Source organism: Gossypium raimondii, chromosome 13 (genome assembly GCF_025698545.1).
Source record: "Gossypium raimondii isolate GPD5lz chromosome 13, ASM2569854v1, whole genome shotgun sequence".
NCBI classification, from domain to species: domain Eukaryota; kingdom Viridiplantae; phylum Streptophyta; class Magnoliopsida; order Malvales; family Malvaceae; genus Gossypium; species Gossypium raimondii.
In genome coordinates, this window is record NC_068577.1 from 22,046,660 (window position 1) to 22,070,087 (window position 23,428).

At 35.8% G+C, this 23,428-nt stretch overlaps 2 protein-coding genes and 1 long non-coding RNA gene across 4 annotated transcripts; 1 reads left to right on the plus strand and 2 right to left on the minus strand.

Annotated features, from left to right (window-relative positions):
• Positions 1–185: 185 nt before the first annotated feature.
• On the minus strand, positions 186–1,328 carry LOC105765325 (uncharacterized). Its single transcript, XM_012584353.1, has 4 exons — positions 1,145–1,328; positions 921–1,030; positions 545–752; positions 186–466 (listed from the first exon to the last, which is right to left on the minus strand). The coding sequence occupies exons 1-4, from the start codon at positions 1,326–1,328 to the stop codon at positions 186–188; spliced, it is 783 nt and encodes a 260-aa protein (XP_012439807.1).
• An 8,345-nt stretch (positions 1,329–9,673) lies between these two features.
• On the minus strand, positions 9,674–15,399 carry LOC105767360 (uncharacterized). 2 transcript variants are annotated; one of them, XM_052626960.1, is made up of 2 exons: positions 14,649–15,399; positions 9,674–9,692 (listed from the first exon to the last, which is right to left on the minus strand). In XM_052626960.1, exon 1 carries the CDS (start codon positions 15,382–15,384, stop codon positions 14,656–14,658), a length of 729 nt encoding a protein of 242 aa, XP_052482920.1. In that variant the 5' UTR covers positions 15,385–15,399; the 3' UTR covers positions 9,674–9,692; positions 14,649–14,655. The 2 variants fall into 2 exon arrangements, with proteins under 2 accessions (XP_052482920.1, XP_012442325.2); XM_012586871.2 differs by lacking the exon at positions 9,674–9,692 and adding an exon at positions 14,113–14,502.
• Positions 15,400–15,440: 41 nt separating this feature from the next.
• On the plus strand, positions 15,441–18,499 carry LOC128036100 (uncharacterized). Its single transcript, XR_008192994.1, has 2 exons — positions 15,441–15,599; positions 17,464–18,499. It is a non-coding gene; the product is annotated as an uncharacterized LOC128036100 (long non-coding RNA).
• The last annotated feature ends 4,929 nt before the right edge of the window (positions 18,500–23,428 follow it).

Here is a 23,428-nt window from a genome sequence, read left to right on the forward strand (position 1 = left end):
ATGGTTTATTTTGGAAGAAGTGGAGGAAAATATTTTGCTTATTTTAAAATATATTATTTTTACAACCGTTTTTATTTTTTAAATATCAAGTTTTTTTTTTTGGGTAGATAAAGAAACTAAATACATTTAGCCATAACAGGAATTAGATCTGATACCAATACTGTCTTGTAGAATCTCTATCTCGGTCATCTTGGGGGAACATCATAAATTCTCAAACCAAGAGGAACATTTCTTGTTAATGCTGCCATGGAATCTGCAGCCATATTCGTTGTGCGTGGAGTAAACATTACCTTCACATGCCAATTCCTTGCTAACAGCTCTCTGACGATTCGTGCTAGACTCCCTTCTGTATCCTTTATCTGACCATTAAGCATATTGACCGCAATCAAACAATCACTTTCCACCAAGAATTGCTTTACGCCTCTTTTCCAAGCTATATCCAATCCATCCATGATTGCCCATAATTCTACGTCAAGTACAAAACAAACACCTATATTCCTACTATAACTAGTAACCCATTTACCTTATTGATCCCGAAACAAACCCCTAGCAGAGGCTTGACTAGTAATCAAGTACCTTGATCCATCCGTATTCAACTTGCACCAGTCGCTAGGTGGCGGCTGCCAACTAGCAAAAGACATTGCTGGATCATTTTGCTGATTTCTCCTATTGTTTGTCAACATGACTGATTTCGCAAAGGCAATAATTCCAGCAACCTCAATCGAAGCCTCACCAAATTCTCCATTGAAAAGCTAGTTGTTTCGTCATTTCCATATTCTCCAAGTTATAATCCCAAAGAAAATATTCCAACAGACACCTTGGACAATAGCCTCATTAAAATCTAAAAGATTTGTTATCAACCATTCTTCCAAATTTAATGAAAAGAAAATATCCAACTTGTCTAACGGTACAAATTTTACCCAGACATTTCGAGCTACCAAGCAATCTCTCACCGCATGCAAAGGTGTTTCAACCCCACTCCCACATAAATCGCAAAAATGGCAATCAGCCATTCCCCTTCTACACTGTTCTGAATTGGATAGGAATCGATTGTGTAATAGAAGCCAAAGGAACCGTCGAACCCTCTGAAGAACATTTAATTTCCATATTAACTTCCATTTTCGATTTCGTACGGGCCAATCACCATGTGCGAATTCATTGTATCCACTAGCTACTGTGCATTTGCCATTATCCGTTAACCTCCACGCTATTTGGTCTTCCCCTGCATCATCTTTTGGGGGATGAATACCTGTAATATACAAGAGAACTTCCCTTGGTAGATCCCTTTCAAAATACTCCAAATTCCATTCCCTTTCTAATGTTACCATTGCATATACTGTGGAATCTTAAAAATAGGTCTTGCATTAGTGCAATAGTTGGATAAAGGTCCCAACTCTTTCATCCAATGATCAATCCAAAACCTTACTCTCCTACCATCTCCTACACGCCAAAAAAGGCTACTCCGAAGATCAGCCCAAACACTCGAAATAGATTTCCAAGTAAAACTACAACATCTTCTTTCAATGTTCTGTGGACAATCCTCATCAATTTTATATTTTAACTTAAGTATCCTGACCCACAAGGCATCTTTCTGTAACAGAAAATTGCAACTAAGTTTAAGAAGGAATGCCTTATTTTGATACTGAATTCGCTTTAGTCCCAATCCCCCTCGGTCTAGTGGTAGACAACATTTTTCCCAACCAACTAGTGCTGCTTTCCGAGAAATATTACTCGACCCTCAAATAAATTGACGAATAAGCTTTTCAACCTCCTCGCAAACACCCAATGGGATAAGAGCCGATTGTATAAAATAATTGGGAACTGATTGCAATACTGATTTTGCTAAGGTAACCCTACCTGCTAATGACAGAAGTTTCCCTTCCTATCAAAAAAGCCGCTTCCTCAGTTTCTCAATCAAAAATGCATAAGTACCTTTCGTAACTCATGAGTGTAGTAGAGAAACGCCTAGATGCTTGCCGAGATCATCCGTTCTTGTCACTCCTAAGTATTTGCTTATCTCATTTGCTACTGAATTATCCACCATGGCTGAGAAATAAATTTGAGACTTTTGATTATTGACTTTATGCCCTGAGAAATAATTGAATTGCGTTAGTATTTCCTTGACAATTCTAGCCTATTCAAGCTTTTCTTTACAAAAGAGCACAAGATCATCCGCAAAAAACAAATTAGATAACCCATGTCCATCTACAGAAAACTGCATAGATTTTCATAATCCTTCTTCAACTGCTTGTTGAATACAGTGACCCAGTCTCTCCATGCACAAAATGAACAAGTATGGAGATATTGGATCACCTTGTCGCACCCCTCGAGTTAGTATGAATTCAGGAGCAACCTCTCCATTCCACAATACCTGCATTGAAGATGTCGTTACACAATTCATAACTAAATTACAAATTATTGATGGTAACCCAACAGTCTCAAGAGTATCCTTCAAGAAATCCCATCAGATTCGGTCATAGGCTTTCTCTAAGTTTATTTTGATTGCCATCCAACCAGTCCTATCTTTCGAAGTGCGCATCGTATATATAGCCTCCTGAGCGATTATAATGTTGTCCATAATTGAGCGACCCGACACAAAACTGACTTGGTTTGGAGACGTAAGCTTTATCATGATCATTTGTAGCCTGTTGACTAAAGTCTTCGAAATGATCTTATGTAACATTAAACAGAGGCTGATTGGTCTGAATTGAGAAAAAGCCTCCGGGTTATTCACCTTTGGTAGTAACAGTAGCAGGGTTGTATTCAGACTTGGATTCAAAGGTCGACCCGCAAACGCATCTTTTACTACACGACACATTGAGGGGCCAACAATATTCCATTGGCTTTGAAAAAACTTTGCATGCAACCCATCAATTCCTGGTGCCTTCAATGGTGCCATACTATCCAAAGCTGCCTTTACTTCCAAATCTGTCACTTCCATACAAAGGTTATGTATTTCACCATCATTTAGTTGGGGAAAGTAATTCGTGCACATCAATCTCCCGCTAATTGATCATTCTATAGTATAGAGATTTTTTAAGAAATTAATAGCTTCTTCTTTCAGAACATCATTGTCAAAACTCCACGACCGATTACTTAGTTTCAGAGCCTCAATCCTATTATTTCTCCTCCTATTTAGCGTCCGTCTATGAAAATATTTAGTAATCCTATCCCCACTAATTAGACAATCACAACGTGACTTCTGCTTCTATAATAGTTCCTCGTTGGTTTATCTTCCAATATACATTGCACCCCTTTAATCCTAGCCATTACTTCCTTTGAAAAGACTACCAAAAGTGTTAATATTCCATTCCTTTGCTGCACCCACAAAATTATTGACAGTCTCCATAATATCCCCATTAAAATTCCAGTTTCCTTTAACCAATTCAGGAAATGTTTTATGAGATAAACAACCATCAGAAAAACGAAACGGATGCAAACCTTTTTTCTTTTCTATCCCATCAAACGTAATAAGTAAAGGTCGATGGTCTGATTTTAATCTATGGAGATGCCGAATTGCATAATTTGGAAATTCATTAACCCATTCCATATTTCCAATTCCACGATCTAGGCTTTCAAAAGTTGTACCCTTGTTCCAAGTGAATTTGTGGCCAGAGTAACCTAAATAAATCAAATTGTGATCAGAAAAAAAAGCTATGAATCTCCTGCACCCTTGTCTCCAAAATAGCATTCCAATCTCCCTAACAGCCCGGTTTAGACCCTAGTCGGATAGTGATTTTGAGACTACAAATTTGAGTCAGAAAAATATTTTTATATTATTTTCCGTCCTTATAGTATGTGAATTGACATGTGCGAAATTTTCGTGAATTAATTTTATCGTTTGTGTGCCGATTTGTGAAAAATAACTTAATCGCGTAAAATGCAAAAGTGGTTAGTTATTTGTTAAAGTGTTTTATTGTTATGGCTTTTCTAATGTGAGGTCCTTATGTTGATATTATACGAATGAAAGTATGAGTGGGCTTTTATTGACATATGGTAGTGGAGTTTTAAATGAATTAGCTAAGGTTAAAATGGTAATTGTTGTATTTGTATTAAATAAAATAAAAACAAAATGGCCATGCATTTTAGCTTTGTTCTTGCCGAATCTTGAAGAGAAAAAGAAGCCATTTTTTTAGTTTTATGTTCGGCACTTTGGAGCTTTAAATTAGGTATGTTCTTTGTTCGATTTTTGATAATTTTTACGTTTTTGATATCGTTGCTTTGTGTTTTGGCTAGCCCATGCTTGAATTTTTGAATTGGTTGTGTATTTTGTGATGTGCCATTGAAGAGAGCTTGTTGTTTTTGTTGTTTGATGATGGAAAATAAATATATGTTATTAGATTATCATGTTTAATTAAGTGGTTTTTAGTAAAAATGCTTATTTGGGATTAAATTGTGAATTTTGTAAATTGAGGGGTCTAAATGTGAAATAAATGAAAGAAATGGGCTGCTATGAACCTTAGTAAAATTCGGCCTAACTATAGGATGTTGAAATTTTGAATATTTTGTGATATTTTAAAATAGGGACTAAATTGAGAAAATAAGAAATGTTAGGGGCTAAAGTGCAAAATGCCCAAATTATGTATTTTTGAATGAATTTGAGTGAATATGTCATTAAACAAGTCAAATTTAAATTAATTTAGATCAAGAGAGAAAGAAATCGGATTTGGATCGGGGGAAGTCAAAAGTTGTCGAATAGCCGTTCTAGTCCGTTCGTCTTCATCCGAGGTAAGTTCATAAGTAAATAAATGTCATTAAATTAAATGTATATGTATTATAAATGCTGAATTGAATTTTAATGGATATATGTGCAAATGTCAAATTATTTTATGCATATGAGAATTTTTACGAGTTTGATACGATTGAATTATGACATTTGAAAGCCTGTACGAGCTATAGGATTCTGATATGTGATTCCGTGTAAGACCACGTCTGGGATGTTGGCATCGATTTGAGATTTACGTGTAAGACCATGTCTGGGACATTGGCATCGTATATGATTTCGTGTAAGACCCTGTTTGGGATATTGGCATCGATATTTGATTACATGTAAGACCTCGTCTAGGACGTTGGCATTGTACGAGCTTATCAAACAATCAGAGTATCCTTATCAATTTTGAATAGTTCAACAGGCAATGCCGAGTCAAGATCGAATGTGATATTGAGATAAATGGTTCAAGTATGTGAGAAATTAAATGTTCATGAAAATAAGGTAAGTATAGTAATTGAGATGATGATATAATTATGCTTGACAAAAGGGAGATTTGTGTGTACATGATGAGATAGTTATATTCGGCTAAGTTGAAATTATATTGCTAATGTTTATTTGATGATTTCGTTGCTTATGACTTACTAAGCTATTTAAGCTTACTGCATCTATGTTCGATGGATGTTTTTTAGATTTTGGAAGCTAGTTACGAGCTCGAGGGTCGTCAAGAAAATCTGTCACACAACCGATCAATATTTTGGTATTTTATAAGTGTGAAACCTTAAATATATGGCATGTATAGGCTTGTTATATTATGTTTGATTTTGAGTTGTATATTTATGAGGCCATGCGAAAATGGCTTGATCAAGATGTTAATACGTGTGCGTTTGGTCGTGATTAAGGTTTGTATTATAAGTATATTTCATGGTTTATATGCTTGTGATGTAGTGATATATAATACGGTAATGGTATGATTTTTTTTAAGGTTTGGTTAAATTTGTTTCGGTTGGTGGTGATAAGTATATACATATATTATGCATGGATGTTTAGTTGTATAAGCGGTTGTTAAATGGTAAGAAATGGACATGTATCATAATTGTTTTGGTTAATTGTTTTGGTAAGAATTCAAAAGGTAAAAGAGGGTTATGGTTTAGACATGTTGGTTAGCTTTTAATGAATAGTTAGAAATATCAAGTTGATGTTAGTATTCTTATACCTATGTGCATTATACATATATATATGCATCATTAGTATATTCATCATGCATTAATATTACTAAAGTTGCATATGTGATTACATCATTTTATTGTATTATGGTTCGATTGGTTTTATTAGGTGCTTGTGCGAAGTATGAAATGTTATACTTGATATTCAACTTATGAAATAAATATAGTGATATATTTTTCGATGTATGAAATGTAATTTATTATCTTGAGATATGTCTTAAATATACAAATGCCACTAAAGTTAGGTTTATGTGGTGCGAATATTAATCTGTATGAATTACATGAAATTTAGCTTTGTTGTACATTAGTTTATTCGGACATGTAATCATTTAGATGATATTGATATGACTGAAATTTTAAAGTAAAGTTTGAATATGTGTGGTAAGTAATAAAGCATGATTATTATTATTTTATTTGGTTAAGTGAACTATACGGGCAAATGTGATTTATATGATTGGGTTGCTATTTACTGCTTGAGTTTAAAATTTATCTTAGTTTATTTTTCTTTTGAGTTAATGTAATTGTGCAAAATTTAAAACGAGAAACTATTATGAATTGTGTTTTGTCTGGTAATGCATCGTAACCCAAATCTTGTGTTGGATACGGGTTAGGGGTGTTACATTTGATTGGTATCAGAGCTACGATTTAGTCGATTCTAGTTCTAGCGTAGCATGTGTGAGTCTATCTATACATGCCATATTATTATACTGCGATAGTATGATGATTTCTGACATTTGCAATGTGTTTTCATATAGTAAATGGATCCCAATAGAGCCATAGCAGATGATGTGGAAAGTAATGCACCCGCTCCCACTCAAGGGGCATTGCAGTCTGATTCTAGACCTTCTGCGAGTAACCAAGAGGGAGAGGCTAAGCAAGCCTTCTTCCAAATGATGAACGAGTGGTTTACAGAGTTCGTACGAACGAATCCGACTGCTCAACAATCTCCACCCCCGCCTAATCCCCTTCAGACTTCTATTGTACCTCTCGTTATGAATCCGATTTCGAAAAATAAGCCTCCTGTCGATAAAATCTGAAAATATGAGGCCAAAGAGTTCAGGGCCACCAATGATGATGATGCTGAGAGAGCTGAATTTTGGCTCGAGAATACCATCAGAGTATTCGATAAAATTTCTTGTACTCCCGACGAATGTGTTAAATGTGTCGTTTCTTTGCTGAGAGATACAGCCTATCAATGGTGGAAAACTCTAATTTCTGTTGTTCTGAAAGAACGAATTACCTGGGATTTCTTTCAATTTGAATTCCGAAAAAATACATCAGTCAGAGATTTATTGATCAAAAGCGAAAAGAGTTTCTCGAGCTTAAATAGGGTTGTATGTCCGCAACGAAATGCGAGCGAAAATTTGTTCGACTGAGCCGATATGCACGAGAATGTGTATCCACAGAAGAAATAATATGCAAAAGATTCGAAGATGGTTTAAATGAAGATATCCGTCTATTAGTCGGGATTTTAGAGATCAAAGAGTTTGTTGTGCTCGTTGGTCGAGATGTAAAGCCAAAGAACTCGGTAAAGAGAAGAGAAAAACTGAATCAAAAGTTAGAGATGCAAGAAAGAGGTCCTTGAGTAAATCATTTCAGTTTGCATCAAAGAAATTTTGAGATGATTATAGCCGTTCAAAGGCTAATGTGGGACATTTGAACAGAGATTGTGCTAGATCACATTTGAGCTTTAAAGCTCTGCTACTTTAGTTGCAAGTGTTGGAAATGTTCACTCCGATTGACCTGAGTGCAAGCATTATGGTAAAAGACATCTGAGAAGTTGTAGATTGAATGATCGATCTTACTTTAGATGTGGATCATTAGATCATTTTATCTGTGATTGTCCTGAGATGGCTAAACAGAATACAATACAAAATATGAGACCGAGTAATATTGTAGCTAAAGGGAGACCACCTAGAGATGCCTGGATGGTGAGTGGAAGCCAGAGAACAACCAAAGATACAGCTGTGAGGTCCGAAGCCAAGGCACCTGCTCGAGCATACGCTATTCGCGCTCGCGAAGAAGCGTCATCTCCAGATGTCATTACCGGTACTTTCATTTTTTATGATACTACTGTTGTTGCATTGATTGATCCTGGATTGACTCATTCTTATGTATGTAAGACTTTAGTATCCAGTAAGACTTTGCCTGTAGAGTCTACTGAGTTTGTGATTAAAGTATCGAACCCCTTAGGCCGGTGTGTCTTGGTTGATAAAGTATGTAAGAATTGTCCATTGATGATTCAAGATTTATGTTTTCCGGCTGATTTAATGTTGTTACTATTCGATGAATTTGATATAATTCTGGGTTTAGATTGGCTAACTTTGCACGATGCTATTGTGAATTGCAAATGGAAAACTATTGATTTGAGATGCAAGAATGACAAGATAATCCGAATTGAGTCCAGTGATCTGAACGGGTTGTCAGCTGTGATATCTACAATGAAAGCTCTGAATTATATGAAAAAGGGATGCGAAGCCTACTTGGCCTATGAAATTGATTCGAAAGTAACAGATAAGAAATTAGAATCAGTGCCTGTTGTTTGTGAGTTCCCTGAAGAGTTACTAGGTTTACCGTCGATCTGAAAGGTTGAATTTGGTATTGAATTAGTGCCTAGGACAACTCCGATTTCGATAGCTCCGTACAGAATGGCTCCGACCGAATTGAAAGAATTAAAGTCTCAGTTGCAAGAATTAACAGATAGAGGGTTTGCTAGACCTAGTTTCTCACCTTGGGGTGCTCTGGTTCTGTTCGTGAGAAAGAAAGATGGTACAACGAGAATGTGCATTGATTATCGTTAGTTGAACAAAGTGACTATAAAGAACAAATATCCTCTGCCTAGAATTGACGATTTGTTTGATCAGTTGAAAGGTGCTACTGTGTTTTCGAAGATAGATCTAAGATCGGGTTACTATCAGTTGCGAGTTAGAGACGCCGATGTGCCGAAAACTACTTTCCAAACAAGGTACGAACATTATGAGTTTTTAGTTATGCCTTTCAGACTTACTAATGCACTTGCTGCTTTTATGGATTTAATGAATCGGATCTTCAGACAGTATTTGGATCGATTTGTGGTTGTGTTTATAGATGACATCTTGATATATTCTCGCAATGAATCTGAGCATGCCGAACATCTGAGACTAGTGTTACAGACTTTACGTGACAAGCAGTTATATGCAAAGTTCAGTAAATGCAAGTTCTGGTTACGAGAAGTCAGTTTTCTAGGACATGTTGTATCAGCGTCGGGTATTCAGGTTGATCCGAGTAAAATTTCGGCCATTTTAGATTGGAAGCCTCAGAGAAATATTTTCGAAGTTTGAAGTTTTTTGGGACTTGCCGTTTATTATAGACGGTTTGTAAAAGGTTTCTCTATGATTGCAACCCCGATGGCTAGACTACTTCAGAAATATGTTAAATTTCAGTGGTCAGAAAAGTGTCAGAAAAGTTTTAATCAATTGAAAGCTTTGTTGACTGAAGCTTCGGTATTAGTTCAACCAGAATCGGGTAAAGAATTCCTAATATTTAGTGATGCATCTTTACATGGTTTGGGCTGTGTTCTGATGCAAAAAGGTAAAGTGATAGCTTATGCCTCGAGACAGTTAAAGCCGCACGAAAAGAACTATCTGACACACGATCTGGAATTGACAGCTATTGTATTTGCATTGAAGATTTGGCGCCACTATCTGTTCGGTGAGAAATCTCATGTCTATTCTGGTCACAAAAGCTTGAAATACCTGATGACTCAGAAAGATTTGAACCTGCGACAGGGAAGATGGTTAGAACTGTTAAAAGACTATGAGCTTGTTATTGATTATCATCTAGGAAAAAAAATGTTGTTGCTGATGCTTTGAGTCGGAAATCATTATTTACGTTATGTGTTATGAATGTTCAGTTGTCTATGTCTGATGATGGTTCGGTTCTAGCCAAATTGAAAACGAGACATTTATTCTTACAGCAGATTTATGATGCTCAGAAGGTTGATAAGGAGATATTAGCAAAACGAGCTCAATGTGATGTGAATATTGATTTAGAGTTTCAAATTGATGTTGAGGGTTGTTTGAGGTTCAGAAATCGGATTTGTGTTTCGAGAAATCCAGAGTTGATTCAGATGATTTTGAACGAAGCTCACAGTAGTAGACTATCAGTACATCCAAGAAGTACAAAAATGTATAACGATCTGGAACAACTTTACTGGTGGCCTGGTATGAAACGGGATATCTCAGAATTTGTTTCAAAATATCTAATTTGTCAGCAAGTCAAAGCCGAACATTAGGTACCATCCGGGTTACTACAGCCGATTATGATTCCAGAGTGGAAATGGGACAGAATCACGATAGATTTTGTATCGGGTTTGCCTTTGTCACCGAGTAAGAAAGATGCAGTCTGGGTAGTGGTTGATAGACTAACAAAGTCGGCCCATTTTATTCCGGTACACATTGATTTTTCACTTGATAAGCTTGCTGAGTTGTACATCTCTCAGGTTGTTAGATTGCATGGAGTACCTATTTCTATTGTTTCGGAGAGAGATCCGAGGCTCACATCGCGATTTCAAAAGAAACTGCAAGATGCGTTAGATACGAAGCTACACTTTAGCAATGCTTTTCACCCTCAGACGGATGGTCAATCCGAGCAGATTATTCAGATACTCGAGGATATGTTGAGATGTTGCATTCTTGAGTTCGAAGGTACGTGGGAATGATACTTGCCACTGATTGAATTTGCATAGAATAATAGCTTTCAATCGAGTATCAAAATGGCACCTTACGAGGCTTTGTACAGTCACAAATGTAGAACACCTTTGTATTGGACGGAGCTTAGTGAAAATAAGATACACGGGGTCGATTTGATCAAAGAGATTGAATAGAAAGTGAAAGTAATTCGTGATAGTCTAAAAGCAACATCGGATCGTCAAAAATCGTATGCAGACTTGAAATGGAAGGATATTGAGTATCAGATCGGGGATAAAGTGTTTTTGAAAGTATCACTGTGGAAGAAAATACTCTGTTTCGGTCATAAAGGCAAATTGAGTCTAAGATTTATTGGGTCGTATGAGATTATTAAGCGTATTAGGCCAATTGCTTACAGATTGATGTTGCCATCTGAGTTAGAAAAGATTCATAACGTTTTTCACGTATCGGTGCTTAGACAATACAGATCTGATCCCTCGCACGTAATTTCTCCGTCAGAGATAGAAATTCAGTTCGATATGACATATAAAGAAGAACCGATTTAGATTTTAGATCGCGAGATTAAAGAACTGCGAAACAAGAAAATTCCGTTAGTAAAAGTATTATGGCATTGACACAGTGTTGAAAAGGCTACGTGGGAGCCTGAAGACGCTATGAGACAACAATATCTGAATTTGTTTAACGGTAAGATTTTCGGAGACGAAAATCCCTACGGGAGGAGAGTTGTAACAGCCCGGTTTAGACCCTAGTCGGACAGTGGTTTCGGGAACACAAATTTGAGTCGGAAAAATATTTTAATATTATTTTTCGTGCGTATAGTATGTGAATTGACATGTGTGAAATTTTCGTGAATTAATTTTATTGTTTGTGTGCCGATTTGTGAAAAATGACTTAATCGCGTAAAATGCAAAAGTGGCTAGTTATTTGTTAAAGTGCTTTATTGTTATGGCTTTTCTAATGTGGGGTCATTATGTTGATATTATACCAATGAAAGTATGAGGGGGCTTTTATGGACATATGGTAGTGGAGTTTTAAATGAATTAGCTAAGGTTAAAATGGCAATTGTTGTATTATTATGTATTAAATAAAATAAAAACAAAATGGCCATGCATTTTAGCTTTGTTCTTGCTGAATCTTGAAGAGAAAAAGAAACCCCTTTTTTAGTTTTATCTTCGGCACTTTGGAGCTTTAAATTAGGTATGTTCTTTGTTCGGTTTTTGATAATTTTTACGTTTTTGAGATGGTTGCTTTGTGTTTTGGCTGGCCCATGCTTGAATTTTTGAATTGGTTGTGTATTTTGTGATGTGCCATTGAAGAGAGCTTGTTGTTTTTGTTGTTTGATGATGGAAAATAAATATATGTTGTTAGATTATCATGTTTAATTAAGTGATTTTTAGTAAAAATGCTTATTTGGGATTAAATTGTGAATTTTGTAAATTGAGGGGTCTAAATGTGAAATAAATGAAAGAAATGGGCTGCTATGAACCTTAGTAAAATTCGGCCTAACTATAAGATGTTGAAATTTTGAATATTTTGTGATATTTTGAAGTAGGGACTAAATTGAGAAAATAAGAAATGTTAGGGACTAAAGTGCAAAATGCCCAAATTATGTATTTTTGAATGAATTTGAGTGAATATTTCATTAAACAAGTCAAAGTTAAATTAATTTAGATCAAGAGAGAAAAAAATCGAATTTGGATCGGGGGAAGTCAAAAGTTGTCGAATAGCCGTCCCAGTTCGTTCGTCTTCATCCGAGGTAAGTTCATAAGTAAATAAATGTCGTTAAATTAAATGTATATGTATTATAAATGCTGAATTGAATTTTAATGGATATATGTGTAAATGCCGAATTATTTTATGCATATGAGAATTCTTTACGAGTTTGATACGATTGAATTATGACATTTGAAAGCTTGTACGAACTATAAGATTCTGATATGTGATTTCGTGTAAGACCACGCCTGGGACATTGATATCGATTTGAGATTTAAGCGTAAGACCATGTCTGGGACATTGGTATCGTATATGATTTCGTGTAAGACCCTGTCTGGGACAGTGGCATCGGTATTTGATTACATGTAAGACCTAGTCTGGGACGTTGGTATTGTACGAGCTTACCAAACAATCAAAGTATCCTTATCAGTTTTGAATAGTTCAACGGGCAATGTCGAGTCAAGATCGAATGTGAAATTGAGATATATGGTTCAGGTATGTGAGAAATTAAATGTTCATGAAAATAAGGTAAGTATAGTAATTGAGATGATGATATAATTATGCTTGACAAAAGGGTGATTTGTGTGTACATGAGATAGTTATATTCGACTAAGTTGAAATTATATTTCTAATGTTTATTTGATGATTTCTTTGCTTATGAATTACTAAGCTATTCAAGCTTACTGCATCTATGTTCGATGGATGTTTTTTAGATTTTGGAAGCTAGTTACAAGCTCGGGGGTAGTCAAGGAAATCTGTCACACTACCGATCGATATTTTGGTATTTTATAAGTGTGAAACCTTAAATATATGGCATGTATAGGCTTGTTATATTATGTTTGATTTTGAGTTGTATATATATGAGGCCATGCGAAAATGGCTTGATCAAGATGTTAATACATGTGGGTTTGGTCGTGATTAAGGTTTATATTAGAAGTATATTTCATGGTTTATATGCTTGTGATGTGGTGATATATATGATATGATTTTTTTTGAGGTTTGGTTAAATTTGTTTCGGTTGGTGGTGATAAGTATATACATATATTATGCTTGGATGTTTAGTTGTATAAGTGCAGTTGTTAAATGGTAAGAAATGGACATGTATCATAATTGTTTTGGTTGATTGTTTTGGTAAGAATTCAAATGGTAAAAAGAAGGTTATGGTTTAGACATGTTGGTTAGCTTTTAATGAATAGTTAGAGATATCAAGTTGATGTTAGTATTCTTATACCTATGCGCATTATACATATATATATATGCATTATTAGTATATTCGGTCATGCATTAATATTACTAAAGTTGCATATGTGATTACATCATTTTATTGTATTATGGTTCGATTGGTTTTATTAGGTGCTTGTGCGTAAGTATGAAATGTTATACTTGATATTCAACTTATGAAATAAATATAGTGATATATTTTTCGATGTATGAAATGTAATTTATTATGCTGAGATATGTCTTAAATATACAAATGCCACTAAAGTTAGGTTTATGTGGTGCGAATATTAATAGGTATAAATTACATGAAATTTAGCTTTGTTGTACAGTAGTTTATTTGAACATGTAATCATTTAGATGATATTGATATGGCTGAAATTTTAAAGTAAAGTTTGAATATGTGTGGTAAGTAATAAAGTATGATTATTATTATTTTATTTGGTTAAGTGAACTATACGGGCGAATGTGATTTATATGATTGGGTTGCTATTTATTGCTTGAGTTTAAAATTTATCTTAGTTTATTTTTCTTTTGAGTCAATGTAATTTGTGCAAAATTTAAAACGAGAAACTGTTCTGAATTGTATTTTGCCCGGTAATGTCTCGTAACCCAAATCTGGCGACAGATACGAGTTAGGGGTTTTACACTAGCATCCAAGGTTCCTTCATAACCCTTGCTATCTTACTTAGAGCATTCCATGAAATTTCATGTTTCCTCACATCTGGACTCCCATATACAACTGTCCAATTAAATGTTTTGGCCTTTTGAACCATAAAGAGTGACATTTGAATGAATTGGTAATGGCTTACCTAGATATCTATCGAAACGGATTCATTCCATAACACCCAAATACCACCAGCAAAACATCGTGCCTCCACTCTATGAGAGAGTTTAAAACCCAAATTCAAGATAATTGAATCTGCTCGAACCCCACTTATCCTGGTTTCTAACAGTACAACCACATCCACAGCAAATTCACAAACATATTCTTTCAGAATACGATTAAATCGAGGGTGTGCGTATCCTTAACAATTTCAGACTAAGAAATTCGAAAGCATAAACATGTAAATTAGATAGAAAAGAAAATCCAACCTCGAATTTAACATTTAGCCTGGAAGTTCCCCTCCGCGTCTTCTACTTCCAATAGCTCCATCCCATATTCTCTTGGCACTTCAATATTCCTTATCGCAGAACCAATCTGCTCAGAGATGTTCTCCACTAGATCCACCACCGGCATCATAGCATCAACCTTCTTCTTGTTTCGCAACCCATGATGGTTTTGGTCCCTGAACCTAGCCCATTTCACAGTAGACGATTCCGGCGGGACAGAGGAAGATGGTCCACCTTCCAAAAACTTCAAACTCGACTTATTCGACGTGCTCTCACCCTCAACCACCATAATATTTGGGTCCCAATTCTCCTCCACCACAACCACCCTGTGATTCCCCTTTTCTTCTGCAATTTTCTTGTTTTCACCTAATGCCTGAAAAGCGACCATTGTCCCAATTTTGTGAAGACTAGTTTCCTCACGTGATTGTTTAACTTGATCACTTTTATGTTGTGGCCCACTAGATCCAAACTTAACCCCATTCAATCCTTTCTTCCTTAGCCCAGATCCTTGCAATTCTTTCCTTTTGTTTTTGGACCTACTCAAAGATAGCCCACTAGCTTCACCCAAGGAAAAGCCTAACCTGGGCATAATAGCATTTATTGTACTTGATGACTTCCCATCCATATTTCCAGCTGTACCATCCCCTGATTCCTCATTCAAATCAGCAATCAAGGAAAATCTTGATCCATTATTCATTTTTTGTTGATTAGTCTCCATTTTGGCATTCCTTCTTCCAGGACACCTTGATTGACGCGAAACAACCATCCAAGACCCAAATTCCTCTGTTTCCGCCCTACGGTTCAGCTCTATCGTCGCTAGCGATTTAAGAACAGTAGCCTCATGCTCTTGCTCCTTCGGTGGGTTTTCCTTCCGCAGTTTAGGAGACACCTTCTTTTGGTGGCCGTAGTAGCCACAACCAAAACAAACATTTGGTAAGCCTTCAAACTCTACCCTTTGTAATCTCTCTTCCACTCAAATTTTAGAAATTAACGGTCTATTTAGATCAACCCTCACCGCCATTCTAGCAAATTGGCCTCGCATTCTATTTTCCATTTGATTGTCCACCTTGATCACTTGACCTATCGAGCTTCCCACCGCCTCCAAGAGACATTTTTTGTAATAAGAACCCGAGAAACCCAGGAGCCGAATCCAACCACTAAGTGTTTTGGATAACTCGCAGAAGTATTGAAAGACGATGCCCATGGTTGTACTGTTAAATACTGCCCATAGATCGTCCAAGGACAATCAATCAGCACTTTGTCATAATCCTTCTTTGCTTGAAATTTAATGAAGTAGTAAGCGTTCTCTAAGTCCATCAGTTGAAATGAGCAATTCAGCTTCCACATACTATTAAGCTTGGAAACCAAATTGTTGAATCCGATTTTCCACCCAAGAAGTTTTATAATCACTGTTTTGGCCATACTCCTTTGATTCCACGTGTGCACTCTCTCAGAGAATTTGACATTTGGAATTCCATCCGCAAGCCCAGTTATTACATCCCCTTCTATTAGTTCAAACTTGTCCTCATCAAAGTCCTCCTCCTGATTATCATTCGATACCCAACCAAGTAATTTATCTTTAAAAGAAACCACTTTTGCTCTCCCTTCATCTACTTCCATATCACCCACATCCGGAGGATCATCCTCCCGCCGATGTACTTTCTTTGTAGCCCTTGCCACTCCGGACTCTCCTCCCAAAGTTTCACCCGATTGCATATTCTTTCACTCAATTCTCTTATCAAGTTTAAATTTACAATAATTGTTCTTTATTTTATGTCAAGCTATTGTAATACATATCTAATAAATACATTTTTTTTCTCATGTTATTACAAAGTTTCACATTATCACCTGAAAATATTTTAAAAGTTCTTTATAAATTTATTTAAGATAAGTATCACATTATCACGCCCTAATGGAATCCAAGCCGAGACCATATTGAGAAGAGTTATCAAATCCCAAAACTAATATACACAATATATATATAAAGATAAAAAAAAATTCATGAAATTCAAAGAAGTAAATGTTGAATTATCTCTAAATAAATCACTGCATTGACTGAAGAAAATATAAATAGGATTCATAATCCAATACCAGTATCGCCCAAACGCTTTGTTTTTAGATGTTCATCTTTGTCAACTTGGCCTATTCAAAATCATAATTTAGATTACAAAAGGAATTGTATTTAGCTTCATTGGAGCTGGCTATCTAAGGTGGAACAAGCTTAAACAATACGCAACATAGATTCATGGGACTCACCGATGCCTCCTTCGTTTCCTTGTCGATAAAGGAGCATCATACTTGAAATCATCTTCTTCTCTATCTCTATGTAAATAGAACCATAACTTCTTCTCTGCATTGAATCACACACATGGATCATGTTGGTAGTGTAATCAATCCAAGGCACCGCTGATGATCTGATTGAGTTGCTCATCGGGGATTTCTTCCACGATGTACTGCGAGTCTCTTATGAGGACGCAAAAATCAGCTCCAATGCCCATACGATCCCGCAATAGGGCAGCTGCATCCCTCACGAGAGAGAGAACTATGATATTTGGTGGCCTATCAGCTTTAAGCATAAAATGTTCTCTGCATTTCAATGATGGCTTGCTACTACTCAGTGGAACAACTGTGGATTTTTTGCCATCTAATGCTGTGTACGAAAAGGCCCTCTCAGGAACCAAGTATCTAACAGCTTCTTCCTAGCGGAAATATTCCCTTATCTCTTCAGGGCATAGACTGATAGTAGCTATGTTTTTCCGAGGTCAGGTTTCTCATAATCTTTCCTTTACATTGACAGTTTGATGCATCAATGTCAAAGGTGGTGCAGGCAGGTCTCCAATCTTCAGAAGACTGTCTTGAGCTTTTTTCAACCAATCGACAAAGCAATGGACCAATTTTTGAACTTTCCTCCTTGGAAGACCCCAAGCTTCTAACAATACAGCTTCGTTTGTATAGTTGTGTGGCTTAATAGCTGACGGTCCGATCCAGGCCCAACTCTTGTTACACTTGGAATAGATAGTGAGAACCTCCCATGCCTTTGATCCAAGAGGTGCTGTTGTTAAAGAAAGTATTAAAAGAGCATCTCGAACCAACTCTTGAAGTGACTCCTGCACTTTGAGAGTACAAGGATCCCCGGGATTTGATCTGATTTGCTCCACAATTTCAGACATGGTGAGAAAGTGATATCCACTAATTCTTTTAGGATTGCTTTCAGCAGGGTTGTTGCTTGATGCTGAAGGATCAACTTTTGCATACAGTGTAATCATTGCGGTAAGAATGGCGGAAAGGAAATGTATGATGGAGAACGAGAACCCTGGGTGAGCAGTAGGGCAATTCAAACCGAACTGCAGCTTCTGAAATGGTTCAGAGGTCAGACTTTTCGTTTCTTGAACTGTACTGCTTGCAACCTTAGATACGGAAGTGGAACCAAGCTCAGGTTTCACTTTCTTTAAACCACATTTCTCCAAGGAAGATTTATACAGTTTCTTTCTCTTCAAAGAAGAAATGGGCAGTTCATTTTATTCAAGCACCTTTTCATCATTGATGCAATGGTAATCAACTTCAACTTGCCTACCCATGTATGCTCGTTCTGCCGTCTTTTTTCAGCTTCAATAAGCTCGATCTGTTCATCCCGAATTCGCCAACAACGTCATAGTTTATAGATTCCAACGATGGCCTCGTAGAATCACCACCGACTTCCGTTCCGTCTTGGTCTCCCTTACTGTGACAGGCACCATATCTTGATTGTGATTGCAACTTAGTCTCAAGCAAACAAAATTTATCATTTGACAACTGTATCAGAATTATAGCTGCATCAATATCTCTCTGGATAAGCTTTCTTCGTTCTGTGATTTCAGCGCTACCCTCGCCGGTACTTGTGCCCATTGTTCCAGAATTAGATGCCCTTGAAAAATTGCCAAACTAAGCTACATTTTCCTTATAAGAAAGCCCTCTCATCGAACCATCTATTTCAGGGTACTTCATACTTTGAAAAGAAGATGATTGAACTCCCAACTTTCTTTTTGATGTTACTTTTGATCCAATGTCTTTCAAATCACTCAAAGGAACTTATTTTCTGTGCTTTTTGGTGTTCAAGGCCAGCATTTCTGATTCATTTACTATCAACTTCGATCATTTTCTTTACTATCATCAACATCTAACATAGATATCCAACAGTATACAATCACTAAAAGAGAATTAAGGATATCAAAATGAAAAACAAGATACAATTGCACCTTTGGAAAAAATAACATGATCTGTTCAGTTTCTAAGATAATAATAAGAAATACAGACCAAATATAAAATCCAACACAAAACTAAGAATACCCTTTTCTTAAATCTAGCTTTACATAACTACATCTTAATCCATTGTTACTATAGACAACTTGATAATAAGATGAAGCTTCCAATATATTATAATGAAGAAACAAATGAGAAAGATTATTTAAGTGAGAAGAAGAATCTTGAATAAACAATTTTCCTTTCTTGTTTTCAAGAGTTGGTTTATTTTTAGGCATTGGGAAATATATATGTATATGTTCATATTTCGGACAGTTCTTAAAAGTAGTGAGTGTCATTAGGAACTGAAAATAATGATCAAAGTTAAAGCAGTTGAAAAGTTTTACCTCAATCTATTTTCTCAAGAAACAAAAGGAAAATCAGGGTTTCATTTGAAGCAACCTTGAGAGCCCTTTGGAAAAAGATAAGAGAAGGGGGAAGGAGGGAAGACGAAGAAGCGTGTTTATATGTGTTACATTCGGCGCGAGGAAGACGACGCCATTTTGAACAATCTATGTTATTTAGAGGGGTAAACTACACCCATGGTCACTTTTGTTTACCTTAGGTTACGTTTTAGTCACTTATGTTTGAAATGTTACGTTTTAGTCATTTACGTTATCATGTTGTAACATTTTAGTCACTGAGCCATTAATCGTTGTTAATGGTGTAACGGTAAGCTGACATGGCACGTTAAATCATCATTTCAAACAAAATTTTAGGTTAAATTATACAATTGATCCCCCTATTTTTTTCGTTTTAAGTAATTTAATTTTTTTCTTTTATGTTCTTTAAACTTTCATTTTTTTCCATTCTCTTTTGTTTCTCCCTCTGTTTTCATACCTTTCCCATTTCTTTTAACATATTAGAAAGTCGAATTGGCAATGAAAAAAGAAATAGGAAGTCGACTGTCATCATTTGCCTATAACCAAAACCCTATAACCAAAACCCATAAACCCATACCATGCTTCTTTCTTCACTACCAATTCGACTTCCTGGTATGTTAAAAGAAATAAATAATGTAGAAAAACAGAGGGAGAAGCAGAAGAGAATGGAAAAAAAAGAAAAAAAAAGAAAGAAAGTTAAAAGAACATAAAAGAATTAAATTGCTCAAAACGAAAAATTATGGGAACCAATTGTATAATTTAACCTAAAGTTTTTGTTTGAAATGATGATTTAACGTGCACATCACTACCATTACACCATTAACGACAATTAACGGCGAAAGACTAAAATGTTACAACACGATAACGTAAGTGACTAAAACGTAACATTTCAAACATAAGTGACTGAAATGTAACCTAAGGTAAACAAAAGTGACCATAAGTGTAGTTTACCCTATTTAGAGTGGGGGAAAGGGCTGAATTTGGGCCCATTGGGGCCCATTGCGACTCATTTAGAAGTTTGCTTTATGGGTCCATCTTTAAATAGATGGAGTTTGAAGAAATATAAATTGTAGACTTAAAAAATTGATTTGATTAACTTAAAATTAAATTTGATTTAATTCAATTTAGATTAAAAATTTAATAATTTGGACTCATCCAATTCAAACTCACATCAAATCAAATTCTAAATTAACTCAAACTTGAAATGACTCAATTATAAAAGAACCAAAACAAGTAACTTCAAACTATCAAACTCTAAATTTACTATAAAACAAACTAATCCAAATCTATAATAATCCCTACCAAACTAATCTAGTTTCATACCCAAATGAGACTTTTTTATATAATTAATATAAAAAATAATTATTTACAAGAATGAGTTGGAGATAAATTATTTATAAAAATGAGTTATTTTTAACAATATTTGTCGATGATGCCGCAATCATGGCTCAATCATGTGTTTCTTTAAAAAAGAAGAATTTTTTGGATGCCGCCATTGTGTCAAGCGGCACTAGTATGTATTTTTCCAAAATACCCGTGAAAATATAGGTATAATAGTGAAAAAAACAAAAAAATAAAAATTTTTAATGTGTGTCGTCGGTGTGTTGGCAACACTGCTGATATTTTTCACTATTATGTCGTTGTGTCGTTGGTATGCCAGGCGGCATTGGTGAAATTTAAAAAAAAAATCGTAGTTAGAAAGAAAAGAAAAAAGCTGAGACGAAAAAAAATTATTTTAATGTGTGTCGTCGGTGTGTTGGCAACACTGCTGATAATTTCAAAAAAAAATTTAATGGGTGTCATCGGTGTGCCAGGTGACATCGGTACATTTTAAAAAGAAATCAAAGGTTGTCAAGGAAAAAAGCAGGAACCGAAAAAAATATTAGTGGTGCTATCGATGTGTCAGGCGCCACCACCTATTATATATTCCTGACCCTCAGCCAAAAATCTATTCCTGTTAAATTTTGTGTTTTTGTTTAAGTTTTTTTGTTTGAATTGAAGTTTTCGCTTTTTATTGAAGAGAAGAAAAAAAATATGTTTAGTAGAAAGGGAGAAAACAGAAAAAAAAAAGGAAAGATTTGTGTTTTAGACTTCAAAAATAAAGTTCAAGTTTATAAGGTTAGTTTGTTTTGTATGTAATTATATTTTTTCAAGAGGATTTAATTTTTTTGAATAAAATCTAATTTTATATTTTTAATTTATTTCTGATTTAATATTGAAGGTGAATAATCAGTTCTTAGTATATGTTCATTTCGAGGGGATAATTTTACGAACAGTTGTTGGTTGTATATTTGAATCTCACTAGCAAATATGAATGAGGTTTAATAAGAATGTAAAAATCGATGATATGAAACAAACGATTAGTGCAAAAATTGCTCGACGTTGTGGGAGGAGGATGAAATGGCATCCTGTACAGTGCCCAAGACTGTAATAGTATTAGGCACTTACCTATATCTTGTATATTATACTTTGTCGCCCGACAAAGCTCATGATACAACATTGCTAATACTGTTAAGCCTCAATTGTACGAACGGGCAACTTGCAAATCAGACAATAGAGGTAAGTACATAATGTGGGGTTTATTATTATTTGCGTTTGGCATAAGTACCCCCTATCAACTATAGTATATATGCCCAAGTAACGCAAATCTTCTCCCACTCAGTGGCACTACTCGATAAGATTTCAAAATTTTCCTTTAACTATGACAACTTCAAACTTGAAAACCTAGCTTTACCATCACTGGGCGAGCACCCAAGCAATTGATAATAGAGTGTCACAGGTTCGAACACTTTACTTGAACTCGTGATCGCATCACCGTCAATTGGAAGCCCAAGTTGCAATGCAACATCTTTCAGGGTAGTGGTGCATTACCTACACGGCAAATGAAATGTGCGGGTCTCCGGGCACCACTACTCAACCAAGTCGGATATTAAGTTGGCCCTCAACTTAAACATCCGGATCAATGCCCTTCTTCCGAATCTGATGGCATCCAAGTATGACAAAATATGTTTGTCCAAATGATATCTTAAACATGGACATGCGCCTTCAAGACGCGGTGCTCACCTATCCGTATCCGTCGCTAGAATAGGGTTACAGAGCATTATCGTGCAATTTGAACATTAAATCATACATTTCATACATTGACATAATATAATATAAAACATTCATTCATTTACATATTGTCCCGCAATCGAGCCCCTGAGCCCCTAAAAAAGTACTTTAGAAACAATCTAGGACTAAATTGGAAACATTAGGAAAGTTTAAGAAAAAGTTAGAAATTTGGACTGCAGAAGTCACACGGCCGTGTGACTCACACGCCTGAGACACATGCCCATGTCTTAGGCCGTGTAACTTTTGAAATAGGGACACACGGTCATGTCCCAGCCCGTGTCCTCACCCATCTAACTTTCTGAGTTGGGTTACATGGCCAAGCCACACGTCCGTGTGCCAGGCTGTGTTCTAGGCCGTGAAACAACCTGACTTGCATGCATTAAAACCTACAGGGGACACATGACCATGTCGCCTATCCGTGTGTCACACATGGCTGAGTCACACGCTCGTGTCTTAGGCCATGTGGACATGAAATTGGCCAAAATCAATCCATTTCCATCACCAAATCAAGCATGTACCAAAAAGTATTTTGTGTACATGACCAAAGCATTAAAACCTTACCAAAACATGCATGAAATGACCAATTCAAAAGTTCAAATCCATTCAACCAATATGCCATATAAGACACTTCAAATGCAAACATACAAATTTACCTAAACATATACATATATTTGATCACATTTCATTCATAAACATCTAGTTCATTTCCATCTGAAAACATATCATAACTTGACCTATATCACTTTAACATAAACTTATCATTTGAGTCTTACCATTCATGCATCATATGTACCAAATTGACACAATTTAACCATCATCAAAATGGTACCAAAACAACCAACTCATATATATACCAAAATCAACCTTTAGGCATTCAACTAAACATCAAACACAAGTCCACCTATACGTGCCATTATAACCTTGGCCAAAACATCAAAAACTATAGCTATATTCGCTGGATAGTGTGATAGATCTTCAACGAGCTTCCAA

Bases quoted from the DNA above. Each gene is read 5' to 3' on its own strand.
- LOC105765325 (XM_012584353.1), bottom strand. From the start codon at position 1,328: ATGGTAACATTAGAAAGGGAATGGAATTTGGAGTATTTTGAAAGGGAT. The intron at 753-920 runs GTAAAATTTGTA...CGAAACAACTAG, and splicing joins TGGTAGCTCGAAATGTCTGG to CTTTTCAATGGAGAATTTGG. The intron at 467-544 runs GTTTGTTTCGGG...TACTTGACGTAG, and splicing joins TAGTCAAGCCTCTGCTAGGG to AATTATGGGCAATCATGGAT.
- LOC105767360 (XM_052626960.1), bottom strand. From the start codon at position 15,384: ATGGAGACTAATCAACAAAAAATGAATAATGGATCAAGATTTTCCTTG.